Source organism: Rissa tridactyla, chromosome 1 (assembly GCF_028500815.1).
Source record: "Rissa tridactyla isolate bRisTri1 chromosome 1, bRisTri1.patW.cur.20221130, whole genome shotgun sequence".
Taxonomy (NCBI): domain Eukaryota; kingdom Metazoa; phylum Chordata; class Aves; order Charadriiformes; family Laridae; genus Rissa; species Rissa tridactyla.
The window spans coordinates 85761622-85776857 of record NC_071466.1 but is presented as its reverse complement, the minus strand read 5'-3'; the positions used below and the strand labels follow the sequence as shown (position 1 = coordinate 85776857).

At 40.4% G+C, this 15236-nt stretch overlaps 1 protein-coding gene across 1 annotated transcript in view; it reads right to left on the bottom strand.

The window, feature by feature from the left end:
- Nucleotides 1-1219: 1219 nt before the first annotated feature.
- Nucleotides 1220-15236, bottom strand: part of BMX (BMX non-receptor tyrosine kinase) — a 29741-nt gene continuing 15724 nt past the window's right edge. Inside the window, exons 8-18 of the mRNA XM_054214570.1 lie at nt 14607-14666; nt 13820-13874; nt 12159-12238; nt 10958-11085; nt 10472-10546; nt 9557-9728; nt 8419-8635; nt 5522-5586; nt 4456-4574; nt 2328-2485; nt 1220-1326 (exon numbers count right to left, since the gene is read on the bottom strand). Coding sequence (XP_054070545.1) covers nt 1252-1326; nt 2328-2485; nt 4456-4574; nt 5522-5586; nt 8419-8635; nt 9557-9728; nt 10472-10546; nt 10958-11085; nt 12159-12238; nt 13820-13874; nt 14607-14666 — 1204 coding nt within the window. The 3' untranslated portion in view covers nt 1220-1251. The remainder of the gene's footprint in view (nt 1327-2327; nt 2486-4455; nt 4575-5521; nt 5587-8418; nt 8636-9556; nt 9729-10471; nt 10547-10957; nt 11086-12158; nt 12239-13819; nt 13875-14606; nt 14667-15236) is intronic.

Below are 15236 nucleotides of genomic sequence, written 5' to 3'. Positions count from 1 at the left end.
CCACATGTCTGCACCCTGCGTTTCTTGCTCCTTAGGTTCAGGTAGGCTCAAACTGGAGCTGCAGAGGGCTCCCCACTAGGGCTGGGCCAGCTCCACCAGGGAACGGGAGAGCAGGCGTCGCTTGGAGTCTCAGAGGCATCACCCACTGAACTACCTCAAATACAAGGAGAGGAGAGGATTTTTTATTTTTTCCAGACCTTACTTTATTTTAAAACCCCTTTGATACGTATTAGATCAGCATTTTACAAATGTCAGTGTCTGAGTTTAGACTCCTCTGTTATAGTTATGTAGCTTCAGATGTATTTGGTATCTCTAGACTTACTGAAGTTAGCATTAATTTGTGTAGTGCTATGCACATTTGAAAGTTGGGTGCTCTTATTTAAGAACTCACTGATAGCATCAGGAGCCAAATTTCAGCTCCTCAGCAGGAAAATATTTGGCTAAGCAACTATACTAATAGCATTTTCAATTCCCTTAAAATCTTTGCTCTTCAGGTTTTATAGAGATCAGCAAATTTACCATTTACTATTGCAATGGCTATGGAATTCTGCATTAAATTTTTTTTTTTCTCCCTTTTTACCTTTAGGAGGAAGCAATAACAGTCTAGTAAACACCTCATATGTTGCTAAGTTGCAGATATCTCAGATAGGTAGCTTGGAATAAATTCCAAATCAAGCATATACCTCGAGGGCCCAAACTAAAGTCAATAGTACTGGTAAGCAAACTGATATAATATTTTACCATCAGTAATTTCTAAATAATTGAAAGTGAGACTATAACGACTTATGTTGCTGCCACTTGCAGCAATTCTAAATTTGACTTCAGGTGTCAGCTTCGAGTGATTATAAAGAAAAAACACATTCAGATGAGTTATGATAATCAGAAAACCTAACAAGCATATATTTCCCGGTTTACATTTCCAGTTAAGGCCAAATAGTGACAGCTTGGACGCACTGAAGGAGAGTACGCAGTTGGTATATATATCTCAGTGTCTGAGAAATCCTTTGAGACGATGCTAACAAAATGAATTATATTCTTCCGCAGTATCCTTCCAAATTCTGTCACCCGCAGAGTGTCACAAAAGCTTTTTCCATACATGTCTTGGTCAACTCCCTGATTAAATGAGAAGAACACTAATATACAGAATAACAGGGGGGGCTAATGTCAGGCAGATTTCAGATTTAGCTCTTGTACAGAAGACAGGTGATATGGAACCAGCGTGAACAGTCATCTGTTTATGAATCTTCCTTTTCAAGCTCTGCTGTCTTCTCTCAGTGCCTCAAAAAATGACAAGAGCTGAAAAAAGGCAGGGCGCTTTTCTGGTAGCTAAATGAAGCAAAGATGATGGGTATGGTTATTTAATTTTGAAATCACTCAAGAACTGTAATTTGCATTAGTGTTTCTTGATTTTAGCATGCAGAAATTCGTAGAGACAGTGATGCTTATGAGGCAAAGAAAATTGAAGTTACTTTTAATATCTTTCTTATGTTGTGATAGTGTAATCTTCTTTCTTTGCATTAACATGTCCTCAAATATAAGTTTTTTTTCCTCATTTTTCTGACAATTATCTCTAAAAAAATCCCAAATCACTGTCATTTCATGGTATCACCAGTAATGTGCCAAACAGTTCTTTGTTGCTGGTGAGAAACAAATCACATCCACAGACAGCTGACTAAAATTTAGACGAAGAAGAACAACAAATCAGGGTAATTCTTGGCACCGCAGACACTGATCTCTCAAAATAAAATGAGCATGATCAGCATTTGACTTACAATTCCTAGGGGACTCACAGATGGGGTAACACATCCTTCCCATTCTAAGAGAGGGATTATTTCAAGCAACATTAGATATCTAAAAAGGTAGAGGTCTAACAAAATTAGTTAAGACCTCTATGCATGAAAGCAGATACCTTTTATTCTGTGGTGGCTAAGACAGAAAGAATAAACGAACATGGAGAGGTACCAGTAATGATCCTGTAATTATGGAAAGGATGTAGACAATTAGCTTAGCTCAGCACCCAAATTTTAAACCATTAAAACTGGGTGAGAAGAATCTCACTCTGTATCTTATGTTGACGTTGAAGGGTATTTTGCTGTTATTTGCTTAAACACATGGTTCTGAGAAGAAGGGAGGCAATCTTCCTTTACGCCCTGTTCCCTGTACTAACAATGTCCTGAACTAGACTGCTATATAGAAAGTACTACACATAAGCAATGGCTTTTATAAGAGATATTTTCCACTATGAACATTAGTTGGTCTATCAACAGCAGCTCCTAGTGACCCCTATTATTTTGTTTTCTCCAGTTTGCATGTGCAGATATACATACCTCATGCCAGCAGTTGTACATTATCTGGTAGATGACGTCGGAAACTAGTTGTGGCCTATAAAGTCTGTATCCTTGCGTCACTTTCTCAATCACCTGGATGTTGTCATAAAGCTCATAGGGCTGCTTTCCCAAAGTGAACACCTCCCACATTAAGATACCTGCAAAAAATATTCACGACAATGGAAGACAAGAAATGAAAGTCAAGAAATGCAAGATAACCCCTTTTTCCTGGAACAAGAGACACATGCAACATGTGAGCAATCAGACTCTTCACAGAGAATATTGTCCAAAGAAAAGTATGGAGATGACTGACAAGTGCGATTCTGTACCCAAATGTAAAACAACTTCTACTCTAGTAGAAGGTGAAGTTAGATTATACAATTAGTTATAAAATATATTTAATGTGGGCAATAAAGGACAAAACCTAAGACATAACAATCCACAGATTGTAGTTTTTACAAAATACGTACAAACATCCCCTTAGCTGTGTGTGTCTGTCAACAGAGAGGGAGAGAAAGGGAAGGAAAAACAAAATGACAGCTAGAGGTATCTCTTGTTTTTGTAGAGTAAATCATAAGAAAATTTTTACTGATTTTGTGAAGTGAGTGGGACATATACTCCTTTGGTATCAGAAAGATTTCTAAACGCTTTATAGTGTTATCTATACATGCCTATAAGAACTGGATTACACTGAAGCAATAGAAACACTGGATAATATCATAATAATTAATTCATAACGATAGCATTGCAAGAAACAGTTTTTGCACAACTGAACATATGTGATAATTGTGCCAACTGTAAAGTAAAAAAATAATTGTGAAATATTTATTTCACAATGGTATATAATACTGGCGGTAAAGATTTTTTTTGTGAAATAGATTTATTGGACCTTTGACTTCCCTCCAGCTTGAAGGCTGGGGCATTCTTGTGTCACAGTGGGATCAGAATAAAATGGTACCTGAATCCCCGCTTTCCCTAATGAAAACATTAGTAAAACCAAGATTATTTGTTCTCTGACACCTGCTTTGGGATATGAATACATCAGTTCAGTTCTTTAGCTCTTTGAAGTTTCGTTAGTTTAAAACAACCAAACAAGAACTGATGGATCCCACTCTCCCCTTGCTTCCACTGCATCAATGGAAAGTGTTAAAATGAGAAATGACCTTCTAAGGAAAAATAAGGTTTCTCACTGAAGTGAATGACAATATTGAAGTTAACGACAATAAAGCCTGGAGCCAGGATTTCATTGATAAGAGCAAAAAGAAAAGGTAACAGCAGAAAATCCAAGTCCTGATTTAATTGTATATATTATAAACAACTTGTAAAGGGCATGAGCGAGCTGTTTCTCTGCCAGAGTCTCTAGTTCAGAGACTAGCAGAAGTTAAAGATAAGAAGCAGCCCAGCATTTGGAAACACTTTGGTCTGCTTTATTCATCATTGTTCAATGTCAAGAACAGTGGGTTGCCAATCTTTCATTAGCTTGACAGCCGCCAAAATTTTCCTACTGGAGGACCAAACCCATGTAAGTGTAATTTAAGCCCGTTCACAAAAGGCTCCCTTTCCTTTGACAAGTTTTGCGGACTTTTAGAAACACTGAACAGACTCCAGGGATTTGAAAATCAGAGCTTGAAAACCACTGAAGTAGAAGTTCAAATGTTTGAGATTCCTGGGTAGAAAGTGATCTGCAAATGCATCTTATTTTTGCTGAGATACAGAGTCCCAGCTCACCCAGACCCTCTTCCGCAGCTGGCTTAGGCACAGAGCGCGCTCTGACCTCTGCAACTAACAAAAAAGCTCTTTTGACTTGGGCAGAACTGATTTACGGCCTAGACACGCCAAAGATACCGTTTGATCTCCGCTGCCAACAGTTCACTTTACCATATTAAACAGGTATACAGCAAATGGGGAGCAGGCAGAGTTTCTACGGGCCTAAAAGAAAAACAGTGGGGCTAAAAAAATCCAAAGGGGATCGGGCTTGGATGCATAAACATATTAAACAAGAACATAAGCTGTAACTGCTTTGTACATTCCTTCAGTGTCTTAATGTCTAGCATTTCTGCTTAGTAAGCGGAGGAAACCCAAATGTAATGGCATATATACATATTTATATGCCAAATTCCATACATACCAAAGGCCCACACATCTGACTTGCTGCTAAATTTGGTGTAATGAAAAACTTCTGGTGCTGACCACTTCACTGGAAACTTGGTTCCTAGTGAACTTATATACAGGTCATCCAGAACATACCTACAAGGCAAGAACCAAACTTGGGTTTAACAGAGTTACAGTGAAATGCTATTTACTGCTTCTTCCTTGTGTATCACAAGGTTCCTAAAAAAAGCCTGGGCAGAATCCCAGATTTCCAAAGGATGCTTGCTAGGGGTATTAGCTATAATCTATAGAACAGATCACTGCTATCAACTTATTAGAGAAATAATGCAGAATCATAGAAGTGCCTGTTGTAAGGCCATCTAGCCCAGCCCCCTGCTCAAATAGGATTACTCCCAACAGTAGGTCAGGTCAGCCATGGCTCTGTGTACCCAAGTCTTTAAAGCCTCCAAAGACTGCAATGTCGTAGCCTCCCTGACAGGCATGTTTCACTGTTCCACCATCCTCCTGGGGAGTCAACTTCTCTTACTGTCCAGCTTGAACTTCCTGAGCTACAGTGTGTCTGCTGTTATATCACCTGGCATTGATAAGACTTATTTGGCTCCATCAGCTTTGTAACTGTAAGTAGCTGTAGGCAGCTTTTAGATCCCCTCTTAGACTCCTCTTCACCAGACTACCTCAGTCTCTTCTCGGGGGACATGTTCTCTATGCTGCTCATCCTCAGATGCTTCTCTCCATTGAGGCTGCTGATTAAGATGGCTGGCCCCCAAATTTGCAGGGAGAAGGCGGGGGGCTAATGTACAAATTTGTGTACAAATTACTTGTACACAAAGTAAACTCTGAGATTTCTTTAACAGACCCGACTAGTGAACTCCGGCCTTTGAGCCTTAACTTTTTGAGACAGCAGAATGACTTTATTCTGACCCCATAACAGCTTATGGTCATTAATGGAAAGGAGACACAAAGAGCTGTATCGCTCCCTGTGGCTTAACTTTCCTACCAGGAAGTTGCTACCTGATCAGTGCCAATAAACTGTAAATACACTAACATAATAGCTTCACAAGGCTCCCAATTCTTTTACTTACCTAGTCATCCCGAAGTCAGATACTTTCACAGTAAGATTGCTGTCAACCAAACAGTTCCTAGCAGCCTTTAGTAGAGAAATGAGAAAAGAGATGAGTGGAAAAAAATATAAAAAGAAGCAAATAATGTCATGCCTTGGTAATTTGTTAATAATAATTTATATCCTCTAGCATTTCAGTGAATAATGGCATTCTTTGATTGAAGCAATTAAGTTTGGAACTGTAAGGGAACAGTAAGTAGCTCTCTTATTTCACTTTCTGACTATTGATCGTAAAACATTCTTTACCATTATCCCAGCTTTATGAATAAGGACATTGAGGAAACAGAGGTGAGAAACAAACATTCACCTAGAAAAATAGCAACAGATCCAGAAACTAAACCCTGTCTTTCAAATTGTGTCCTACTCCAGGGTCTTTTTCAGTAGTCTCAGAATTTACCAAGACATCAAAAAGTGAAAAACATTGATTGGATTATTTGCAATACACTATAAACAGAGTGGAGCAATGAAAGGTGATTTAAACAGCCTGATTTATGAAAAGTTCAATATAAGCCTAGTTCTGCAGATGATCACTTGATAACATTTATCTAAGGCTGTATACTCTGCCCGCATGTTTATTAATTTCTGTGATAGAGTTTGCACCTACAGTCTTCAACCTGAAATCAAGCTCAAGTTTTACTTCTGTTTTCCCATGGTGTACAGCCAGGTTTTGGGAAACTGACTTTATATTTACAACTTGAATTCTGCTACCTAAGCTGTCTGATATTTGTGATTTCTGAATCGGGGTGTGAAAACTGGTGAGATAACAACTTTATTTATGCATAAAGATAATTCTTTGAAAGCATCAACAAGACATTTAAAATGCTACCTGAGAAGACCACACCCCTATTAGAAAATGAAGCAAATATGTAACATAAATTGTCACAAATTTTCCAACACATTTTCGTCTAGAGCTAGAAGGCAAAATACTGCTACTGACTGTGAAGTGCAATACACCAGAAATCTGGATAGGCTCACTTTTAGTAGACCAATAAAATAACAGCTTATTTCCCCAAAGACTTATGCCAGTATTCTAGAAAGCTAAGTTTTGCATAAACTTTGGGTCTAAGTCCTTGAAAGCACTGATCATCTTATTAAAAGCAACTTGAAATACTTGCTTGAAAACTGGCAGATAAATGTATTTAAAAGAGCTAGGCAGCGGCAGACTTTCAAGTTCTGCTCCTGCTTGCAATACACCAGAGTAAATTCCAGTTTATCCTAGTAGTGTTCACACTTATTTTATAAAAGAAATAGTTCCCAAATGGATAAATCATTAAAAACAGTCTAAGTGTCCCAAGTCTTTAATATTTCACCTCTTTCTCCTGGAGAACTACAGCACCATTGGACAGAACCCTTTACTTCAGTGGACTAATTTTACAACTGGAGGTCTGTGCCGCTGAGTGATGCATCAATCCTTGAGACTAGAGCCCGTAAATGTGGGCAGGGCAGTATGCAGGGCTGTAAGTCTGTCAGTTCAACTCCGAAGCAGAACATATTAGGTTTTTGACGCTGTCTCTCATAACATCCTCCTTAGGAAACTGAGGAAGTGTGGACTAGACGAGGGGACAGTGAGGTGGGTTGAGAGCTGGCTGCGTGACAGGACTCAGAGGGCTGTGATTAATGGAGCAGGGTCGAGTTGGAGGCCTGTAACCAGTGCTGTCCCCCAGGGGTCAATACTTGGACCAGTATTGTTTAACGTATTTGTCAATGACCTGGACGAGGGGACAGAGTGTATCGTCAGCAAGTTCGCTGATGATACCAAACTGGGAGGGGTGGCTGACACCCCAGAGGGCCGTGCTGCCATCCAGCGTGACCTAGACAGGCTGGAGAGCTGGGCAGAGAAGAACCTAATGAGGTTCAACAAGGACAAGTGTAGAGTCCTGCACCCGGGGAGGAAGAATGTCAGGCACCAGTATAGGTTAGGGGTGGACCTGCTGGAAAGCAGCTCTGAAGAAAAGGATCTGGGGGTCTTGGTAGACAGTAAATTGTCCATGAGCAAGCAATGTGCCCTTGTCAAGGCCAAGAAGGCCAACGGAATTCTGGACTGCATAGGGAAGAGTGTGGCCAGCAGGTCAAGGGAGGTCATTCTCCCCCTCTACTCTGCACTGATGAGGCCACAACTGGAATACTGTGTCCAGTTCTGGGCTCCCCAGTTCAAGAGGGACAGGGAACTACTGGAGAGAGTCCAGCGTAGGGCAACAAATATGATTGAGGGCTTGGAGCATCTCCCTTCTGAGGAAAGGTTGAGAGAGCTGGGACTCTTTAGCCTGGAGAAGAGAAGGCTGCGGGGGGACCTTATTAATGTTTACAAGTATCTAAAGGGTAGGTTTAAGAAGGATGGAGCCAGACTCTTTTCAGTGGTTCCCAGTAACAGGACGAGGGGTAATGGGCACAAGCTGGAACATAGGAAGTTCCGTTCAAATATAAGAAAAAACTTCTTTACAGTGAGGGTGACAGAGCACTGGAACAGGCTGCCCAGGGAGGTTGTGGAGTCCCCTTCTCTGGAGACTTTCAAGACCCGCCTGGATGCAGCCCTGAGGGATGTGCTCTAGGCAATCCTGCTTCAGCAGGGGAGTTGGACTAGATGATCTCTAGAGGTCCCTTCCAACTCTGAAATTCCGTGATTCCATGATATTAGCTTGTGGGCAGTGCTGTTTACATGGAGCTTTAATGCTTTACTTGTACAGAGCTGCCTTGTATTGAGCGTCTCTGGGTGTCTCTGCTCAGCAGACCACACTGCTTTTTGGGGTGAGTGCCAACAGAGCCGGTGCGGCTGTGGCTGATCCTGAGGGGTAGGACTGCCTGGCCTTTTATGTCATCCCTTTACCTTTCCTGTTCCACTTCTCCCATGGGGTAGCTTACCAAATCTCGATGTATGAACTGACAGCTCTCCAGAAATGCCATAGCATCACAAACATCATAACATATTTCCAGGAGCTGAAGGGGCTGTAGTTCCTTCCCATGACTCCTTAGGTAGCTAAGCAGACAGCCATTAGGCATGTATTCCGTCACTAGATAGGTGGGATACGATTTTGAGCATACACCATACAGTCTAACAAGTTTGGGATGGTTAAGTTTCCTGAAATAAAGAAAGATAAAATAATCAAATAATAAATAGAGATGATTGTGCATTTCTGTAGGTTTTGTTCTTCAAATATTAATACAAGGTACTGAAAAAGAGACTGGATACAGTCCCATCTCAGACTTTAAATATTCTTTTTCAAGAAGAAGTGGGTGTCCTTCTGCCTATTACTTTGAAACTCAGTATTGACAATCAAAAGAAGACTCAGTATTGATGAAATGACAATTTTTTAGTCAAATTTGAAATAGGATTTAGCAATTTAGCAGCACAAAAGTGCAACTTTCTTGGTGGGAGAAAATAGATCTGAGTTGGTGGGGGACCTTAGGTCTTAAGATTTTCTGCTAAAATCATGTTGCAAAATTTTCAGATGGAGAATCCTGATCATATCAGCTAGTTAACTGACAGGAATGTAGTCCCTTCCTCCAGGATACGAGATATCCAAAATATTCTTGAATTCCTGGCTTCAATTATCATCTCATGGAATTTCACTGGAAAGTCTAACATCTTTACCTCTTTGGAGTCAGACACTAAACTTCAAGTCTAGTTCACATTTCTGGCATTTCTCAGTTATTAATCTGTCTCTCATTCCTACCTGCAGGATGGCAGGAACAGCTTTTTAGCTGTTTCTGTATATATGCTAATGAAACATAGTTTTAAGTGACATAGATGGAACCTCTGAAGTTGTGGAAGAGATGTTAACTGAAAACTTTGTAGATGACCCTATCAACCTTTCTGAAGTTCCTTTGGTAATACTTCACATATCCTGTGTGGGTACCTATTTAGCTTGTGCCTAAGGTACTCAACACTACTTAATGCTATTTTTAAGAGGAAATTCGCTTTCCTGTGTGTGCTATACATTACCGATTAATGTTTGGAAAGATCATTATTTCCAAATAATTAAGCAATGCCATAGCTTACATCATGGTCTGAGCTTCTTCTATGAATTCGTCTTCTGACATTGCTCCCTCTTTAATCATCTTTATGGCCACATCGTATTGTCTCTTCCACTTTCCCAGATACACCACTCCAAACTGACCACTCCCTAGCTCTCTGAGCAGGACAATTTCTTCTCGTTTCAGCTCCCAGATTCCTAGTGGGACAAAAGAAATTCCTTTAGCAAAAAAAAATAATGCAGACATGGTATCCCACACATGCAATGATGTTGTTTTCTCTAGAGGGTTGCAGAACCGTGCAGCACTGAAGCAACATACCTGTCTCTTGGCTTTGTGTTTGAGTAACGGAAGGAGACTACACTTCTACAAGTGTTGGTTGCTACTCCTAAATTTTAAGCATTATAAATACTTTTAAAAAAGATTTATGCATATATATAATGATATATTTTCACGTAGGGGATTGAAGAACAAGTATTACTGTGCCAGGTAATGTGGAAAAGGGAAAGAATGGCCATGACTCGGATGTACTGGGGAAGGAAGCATGAGAGGTCTTGCACTGTTGATAAAACTTAACATAAAATGCCTTAAAAAGGGCACAACATAAAAGTTGATATAAAATGCCTTTGCATTCACCTTGCCCTGGATGTGGACTAGATGCACTTGTAGGAAGGGATACCCTATTTCACAGAACCATAAAATCTCAATGCTATAGTGGACAAGAAGAAACCACAGGAGGAGCTATTGACTGAAAGACCATCCTTCCCAAATTCTCACATTGCCTCCTGTGTGGACAAATGGAAGTGGCCATGAAACAATGAGCTTAAAGATCCTGTGTAATCTCCTGCAAGCCTGAAAGCAGTAAGAGTCATGATTTCCTGGTTATTCTTTTCTTGGTGACCAAGACAGACATCAGTTTCAAAAAGGAAAGTTATCTTCATACCTTTTCCTAATGAAGCTGTGGTTGGGACTTTATTTACTTGTGTAGATACCGCATGCCGCAGTCTTGTCACCATACCTACAAAGAAAACCTGTTAAAGGTCACGAGTCTTCTGAAATCAAAGAAAATACAGGGAAACTAATAGCTCCCTCAACCTGTCATATTACAAGCATCCAGATAACGACAGATATTCAATATTCAATATTCAGCATCTGCTGCATCATGACACAAAATTGAAAATTTTCTGTGCTTAAGGGCTAGTCCAGCAAAGGTATTGCAAGAAGAGGTAGTACAATACCAAAAAGCATTGCACAGCAAAGGAAAGCAACTATATTGATTGTGAATATGTTAGATCAAGTTCCACCCAAATTCTCCCAAAAGATGTTTCAGTATGTAGAGCATTCAGTATCGGAAGAGATTCACCATAACTCTGAAAAGTCCAGAAGCCTAGGCCAAAGTCAATCAAGTAGAAAGAACATATAGGATTACCGGCTGAGTTGTGCTGATGGTAGTGTATAAGCTTGGGAATTGATTCAAAACAGTAATTTTCAGCGAGGTAATACTTGTTGTCAGGAGTTTTGTGCACATGGTAATGTTTTACTGTTCCTTTTTTACTTCTGAAAAACATCACAAAGTGCTGTATAATTCAAAGCTTCGCAAAAGGCCTTCCAGCCCACCCGTTAATAGATCAGTCAGTTGCTGCATGAACCGCAACACATCAGCTGGCCAAATAAAAAAATATGTAGTAGGTGCCACCAGGAAGACTGTTAATTTTGCTTCAGTCCCGTTTTTCCCCCCTTTACAACTGCTGGCTGTGTAGTACAGGCTTCTAGCACATTGGAGACTTCTGCTGCATACTCTAATGTAGTCTGATGGTTAGTACTTGTCTCTCAACAGTTACATCTGGAGCAAAAGACTTTCATATACTGCCCTTGCAATATTTCTACATCGAATTTTGAACACATTTCCTTTCCCTTCCCTTTCCCTTTCTCTTTCCCTTTCCCTTTCCTTTTCCCTTTCCCTTTTCCTTTCCCCTTCCCCTTCCCCTTCCCCTTCCCCTTCCCTTCCTTCTCTTTCACTCTTGAGACTGATCTGGTTTCAGCTGGGATAGGGTTAACTTTCTTTCTAGTGGTTCCTGTGTTTCAGAATTGGTGTGAAAGGTATGTCAATAATGCATATTGGTTTAGTTGTTGCTAGGTGATGTTTATTCTATTCAACGAATTTTTTTCAGCTTCCCATAGAAGCTGAGAAGAAGCATAGACAGAACAATGGAATGGCCAGTAGAATATTCCATACCATAGACATCATGCTCAGTATATAAATGGGGGTTGCCCGGGGGGCCGGAATCCACAATCACTGTTTGGGATGGGCTGGGCGACCAATTCACTGGGTGGTGAGAGTGATTTGTGCTGTATTACTTTATCTTGTATATTATTTTACCATTATTATTATTGTTATTGTTATTTTCCCTTTTCTGCTATTGTTCTATTAAACTGTCTTTATCTCAACGCATGAGTTTTTTCCCATTCAGGGACCCGGGGACATATATGAGTTCAGGTAACTCATATGACCTGAACGTGCCCGAGGTTCACCTTTAACACAATGTAGAGAATTTTTTGTTGACCAGTGACACCAAGCAGCATGCCCACAGCATGCTCATACAAATTATACATATTCTTTGGATACTCACTCAGAAACCTTGCTGAATACAGACACAGTATACATTCCTGCTTGGCTAGATTTCCGAACCATAAAAGCACCTTCTTTCCCCTAATTTTAAAAAAAAAAATAGTTACAAGGAACAATGATATTGGGATTCATTTCAGTGAACTTTCGGCTTTTACACTGTAATGTCCACAACGTATAGAAGGAGACATGATTCGTCGGACCTCCTTTAAGGACTGCATTAGGATAAGATGAATTATGCCTTAGAAATATTTCTTTCTCTCCACTAAAAAGGGGGTCTAGGTAGCTGGTTGTGGTATCCCACTGTAAATCAGGTGAGTTTTACCCCAGCCCAGACATGAAGCAAATAATCTGCAATTTTGTTTTGGTGCACAGATAAAGATTTATAGCTGGGGAGATGGGGAGTTGTTAACCCCCATCTCCTTCTGCATGTCCACCTCCCGAGGTAGTACATGTTACCGAAACACTGCCACATGCATCCCATCTGAATTAGAGCTCTATCCACCACACTCAGTTCCTTTACATAATGCACTAGATTGATGTATTTTCTGTTGCCAAAGTATTTCTGCATTACTGAATAAGTAAAAAGATTTTTGCTGCACTCTATTATATTTGGACTATTTTTAGCCTTTATGTGGCATTCCAGTCCTAACTGTCACCATCCGCTTTTACTTCTGTTAATGGTTTACCATACTGGGCTGGAAATTCTGGTTTTCAGAGTTCATTTAGCAGCTACACCTCTAATGTGCTAGGAATGGCTATTGTGGGGATGAAAGAAGACATTGGAACCTCACATACAGGCCAAAGGCCATTGCTGTGAAGTTCAAAGGAAATTTCATGTCCCCTTAAAATTAACTGGAGTCTGGAGTATCCAGCACCTTTTGGGAATGGGACATTCTCCAGTCTTTCTCCAGTGATCTGCCACACTTTAATTTCATTCCTGAAACCTATGGTGGGGGTCTAAGGGAAAGGACACTGAGCCAAGGCTCCCAAAGGGTCCGGTTATGTCAAAGTAGTTAGTGGCTAAGCGCCAAGGAGACAGGCTGTGAGAAAGCAGCAAAACATGAGGAGAGAACTTGTTTACACAGCACACCCACGCACGAAGCACAGCTGAGGCTGCCTCTCCTCCAGAGAGATACACGGACAAGCCCTTCTGCGCTCGTATCCTGCAAAGACTTGTACACCTGACTAGTCCTATGGTGGTATCCATCCTTGCTCCTAGTCAGCTGTGCCCAGCCAATGCTCGGTGGGCATAGCCTTGGAGTTTGGTCGGGGTGGTCTGCTTGTCTGGGTGAATTTCTTTTACTCCACATTTGTATATAGTAAAACCATCACGGAGAATTCCTCTAGACTGACCTGCAGAAAGAGCCACCCTGGAGCAAACAACACAGGCCCAGAGGTAAAATCTAAAAGCAGAGCTTTGAGGGGAAATGCACTCAGTGTGGCTTTGTTCCAAGCCTATTTTAGAGGTGTATCACTTATGCATCCAGACATTTTTTGAGATCTGTTTATCAACACTAAGTTAGCACAAGAGTTTCTAGCACTCTCTAATACTACAGCTATTTAAAGAGCATCAGCATCCTCTAGCTACACAGTATAGCAAAGACAACAGACACAGAAACATTTCCATGGTTCTTCATATAAAGGATAAAGGATATGTAGGACCTTCTGACGGAGCAGCTGCTCACACTGGGCACGGGAGATATTACCAGCATACCAGCTGCAAAGAGAAATATTGGGCTTATTATTGACAGGCTGATTTCTGAATAGGGCACAGCAGACACGTGAAAAATGCCAGCCATAATAAATATTTTCAAAACTGCTTTTAAAAGCCAGAGGGTAGGCTTGGGACTTGTCCATCTGCTTCCTCTCATCCAGTGGGTGTCCTTGTCCTGAAACATCCGTGCCCACTCTGTGACTCTGACTTTTTACAGTATCTTTTTAGAGGAGGATCCTGCTGCCCTAAAGCTCTGGCAGGAGCCCTATCAGAAGTAGTTTGCTCTGCCTCCTGCAGACCATAACACAGCTGTCTCCCTAAAAGCTGGGACGTGCTTAATTCTCCTCTAACCTTGAACCTTCTGGTTGTTATAGTATTTAAGTAAACTGAGAGATCCCAAAGGGAGGAAACAAGCCAAGCACGCTCTGTCAGATCAGTTCAGGGAGTTCCAATCAAGTCCTTTTAATAGCAGTTCACTTTTATGAGGCATCCCTTTTATTAGCGTACAAGATTGATCTGTCTAAATGACTTTTTTGTCTGAAAGCAAATACATTCACACCTTTGGAAGTCCCTGAGCAGTGATCTTGCTGATGACAATATCTATAATTACTATATTATTATAACAGCCATAAGTAGGATACCATTGCCCTAGATATAGTGGATGTGTGAAGTGGAAAGACAATCTCCGCCCAAAGAATCTTTTGGTTCTCATAAAGACGTATTCTATGTACTCACTCATGATTAGCAATACTCTGCTCTTCTGCCAATGTCTGTTCACTGACACTGGAGTTTTCCCTGAAAAGATAAAACGTGATGAAATTGTGAAAAACTAGTTATGAAAAATACCTTTCTTGGTTTAAAAGTCATACTACATGTATTTTTTGAGTAGTTATGCCATGGTCTAAGGTGAATATTTAAAAAACTTGAGAAATATTTAATTGTCTGGATTTTTTTATGACTTGGTAAACACTTATACAGCCTTTCCCCTCCACTGTGCAATGTGTTGGAAAGCCAAATATTCTCTGTGCATGCTGTTACAGCCAATGAAACTACACATCCTTTTAGTGACCTTATGAAGAGATTGCATCTACCTTTTCAAAATTTACATGGAAGATTTCCAAATCTGCGCAATCCTAGACTTTCCAAATAGTTGTTCTTAGCATGACAGACAACAGAAGGCGTTCATGTGGCAGACAAAAGAGGCCTTTAAAATAACCTCTTGTGCAGAAATAATAATGATTCTATTTATGCTGTATTTTTTTTAAGGAAACCTCTGAATCTTGTCCAGTATGGTTTACTATGAGACAATCTGTTACGTTTCTGTGAGATTTTTATTCAAATACTTACGCATGCATTTAACGCTTA